Source organism: Drosophila kikkawai, unplaced genomic scaffold (assembly GCF_030179895.1).
Source record: "Drosophila kikkawai strain 14028-0561.14 unplaced genomic scaffold, DkikHiC1v2 scaffold_18, whole genome shotgun sequence".
Taxonomy (NCBI): domain Eukaryota; kingdom Metazoa; phylum Arthropoda; class Insecta; order Diptera; family Drosophilidae; genus Drosophila; species Drosophila kikkawai.
The window spans coordinates 132881-135880 of NW_027222515.1; the positions used below are offsets into that span (position 1 = coordinate 132881).

Genomic DNA, 3000 nt, shown 5'->3' on the forward strand with positions numbered 1-3000 from the left:
TTTTGACTAAAACTATGGGTGAAGCATATTCGGATTCGCTGGGTTGTATAATTCCATCTTTTAAATATTCATCTAGCAATTTTTGCAATTTCTCTTTCTCTGAATAAGCTAGTCGCCTTGGGGCGCAGCTAAATGGTTTTGAAGTTTCCAAATTCAGTTTTATTTCACATTTGACGAAAGGTTCTGCAGGCTTTTCTACGCTAAAGTAATTCCATTTAATAATCTCTTCTAATCGGCAGTTTAAGCCTTGGTCGTTATTTGTGCCGCATATATAACTCATTTGCTCATCCTCCATATAATCAATACTAAAGATTTCTTTAACAGTTTCCTCATAACTAGGCATAACCGTATTCAAAGGCATAACTGTTTTGATAATCGTTTTACTAACTGTAGGATTAACTATATCACTAATTTCAGGACTAACTACTTTACTAATCGTTTCACTACCTGTTTCGCTAACTGTCTCACTAACTGTTTCTCTAACTGTATCACTAACTGTCTCACTAACTGTTTCACTAACTGTCTCACTAACTGTCTCACTAACTGTTTCTCTAACTGTATCACTAACTGTCTCACTAACTGTTTCACTAACTGTCTCACTAGCTGTCTCACTAACTGTTTCTCTAACTGTATCACTAACTGTCTCACTAACTGTTTCACTAACTGTCTCACTAACTGTTTTTCTATCTTTTTTAATATCTAAAGGGTCAATTGTAACCTTTCCCAAAGTGTCTGGATCCAATTTCAGCTGGCAAGCTTCCATAAAATTTCTTCCAAGAACTACATTATGACTCATAGACTCGTTTGGGACCACGTATATGTAAAAATAACATTTTATTCTTTCTTTTAATACATAACACAAAATTTTTCCAAATATCTTCAGTTGGCTTTTATTCAGCCCAAAATAGTTCTCCGAAACGGTTTCTAAATTAACTTCTTTGGGTATACTGCTTACTTTCGAAAATGAAATTGGACTCCCTGTGTCTATGAGGCATTCTGTAATTAATGGGGTTTTAAAACTATTGTGAAAAAAAATCTTAATCAGTCTTACATAATTGTTTGTGTTCGCACTCTTGCGCTCTGGGCACTGCCCGACGAAGTGTCCAAACGTGCCGCAGGCGTAGCAGGAACCGGGCTCCCTCTTTGGTTTAAGGCACTCCTTGGCGAAGTGCCCTTTCGAGTTGCAGTTGGCGCAACGCAAATCCTTGTTGAGTGCAACTTTTCCAGATAGCTGCTTTTCCGAACCGCCTCCTGTTTTGCGCTCTGGTAAACGGACTTCCGCGAAGGCTCGCAGAATCTGCATCGGCTCGGAAAAGCACTGTATGCGTGCCTGGTTGCGCAGCGCTGGTGCTGGAATGCCTTCTATGATGTTCTCCAGAAGCTCCTCCAAATCGATGTTGATGTCATTAGCTAGCATAACCTTGTCCTCGAAATAAGCGGCGAACTTCTCTTCTGGACGCCATTGACGTCTTTGGAAAGCGCTCCTCAGCTCTCCTTTGGACATTTTAACGCCGAACGTCATAATAAGTTGTTCGCAAAGTTGATCGGCCGGCTCCAGAATGCGCGTGGCGTTTGCGTGCAGCCAGCGTTGCGCGTTTCCCTTCAGTTTGGCAATCAGAAGCATATGCATGCAGCCATCGTCTAAATTATACACCTTGCCAATGTTCTGAAGTTGTGTGACCCAAATGCGCGCACACACGCTGCCGTTGTATTCCATTGTAACTTCTTTTGCCAAAGCAAGCGATGCTGCCGGAGATTCCAGTAGTTTGTTTACATTTGTGTTCATGCGTTGATCACCACTGCCATCGATCTGTTTTCCAACACTGGTATTGTCCGGACCAATGTTATCGGCGGTGATGGTCACTTTGGTGCTGTTAACCTTAACAGCGTTGCTGTTGGCGCCAATGTTAGCACTTCTAGAAACTTCCATGGTATTTGCGATGACGTCATGGATTTCTTGAACATGAACTGATTTGTTCTTGTTTGCGTCGTCGATCTCTATGTGAATCCTCTGCAAAACGGCGATGCTTGCGTCGATTTCATCACGAATCTTCTGTAGGGTGGCTTTTCGGCATCTACGAGTGATAGCTGCTCAAACTCGACGTTGTCCAAGGTATGCGACGCCATTGAGCGCGCGTCGCCTGAGACCTCTTGCAAGCCTGCCCCCTGTGGCTCCTGCAGTTCCAGCAAAGATGCAGCTCCATCCGTCTCGTCTGCTGGTTCTGCTGCCGATCGGCCGTTTGGTGGTTGGTCGCCCTGGCTGCTCGATGTCTTGGTTGGCGGATCGCCACGTGTCTCTGGAGAGATTGCTTGCAGACGCGCTATTAACTCCGCTTTAGTGCCGGAAGTTGGGCGTCCGAGAGCTCCCAACCAGTTCTTCAGTTGGAGCACCGAGAATTGCTTCAAATCCACGTCAGGCATAGTGAGTAATGACCACTTCTGATGTTGTAAACGTTATAGTTGTAGACGTAAGAATATAAATCCGATGCTTTATTTTAAACTTTTCTTCTCGAACACAAGCCACCGAATGTCGCGGCGTCGTTTCTCTTCCTTTACTTATACCTTTCGATGCGTGAGCGAGATAGGTATACGTACATTTTTATCTCTTAAAGCTAATGTGCGAGATAGACAGAGATGACAGTCTTATACTTAACTCTAACGGGGATTTTATCTTGTATAGCTCTTCAATACAATGGGCTTTATCCTGATTCTATGCTAATACAATGTATCTAGCCTACCACAATATATTGTTGTTTTTTTCTCCCTCGCTCTATTCTGAGCTGCAATACGTATTTACATACATACATAATCGTCTGCATACGACGCTCCGATATTTGGCAATTTTTTACGCCTCTCCTTATCTCCGCTATTTTGCACTTGCATACGGCAAGTGCACAAATATACACACACACACGTATTGGTTCCGAAATACAGCACCGGTCAATCAAATAAGACCAGACAAATAAAATTATTTTAAATTATTTTATATTAAAATTCCAA

The 3000-nt window shown here is 42.6% G+C and overlaps 1 protein-coding gene across 1 annotated transcript; it reads right to left on the reverse strand.

Moving 5' to 3' along the window:
* Positions 1 to 897: 897 nt before the first annotated feature.
* On the reverse strand, positions 898 to 2007 carry LOC138929384 (uncharacterized). Its single transcript, XM_070288824.1, has 2 exons — positions 1052 to 2007; positions 898 to 996 (listed from the first exon to the last, which is right to left on the reverse strand). The coding sequence occupies exons 1-2, from the start codon at positions 1928 to 1930 to the stop codon at positions 985 to 987; spliced, it is 891 nt and encodes a 296-aa protein (XP_070144925.1). The 5' UTR covers positions 1931 to 2007; the 3' UTR covers positions 898 to 984.
* Between the last annotated feature and the right edge of the window lie 993 nt (positions 2008 to 3000).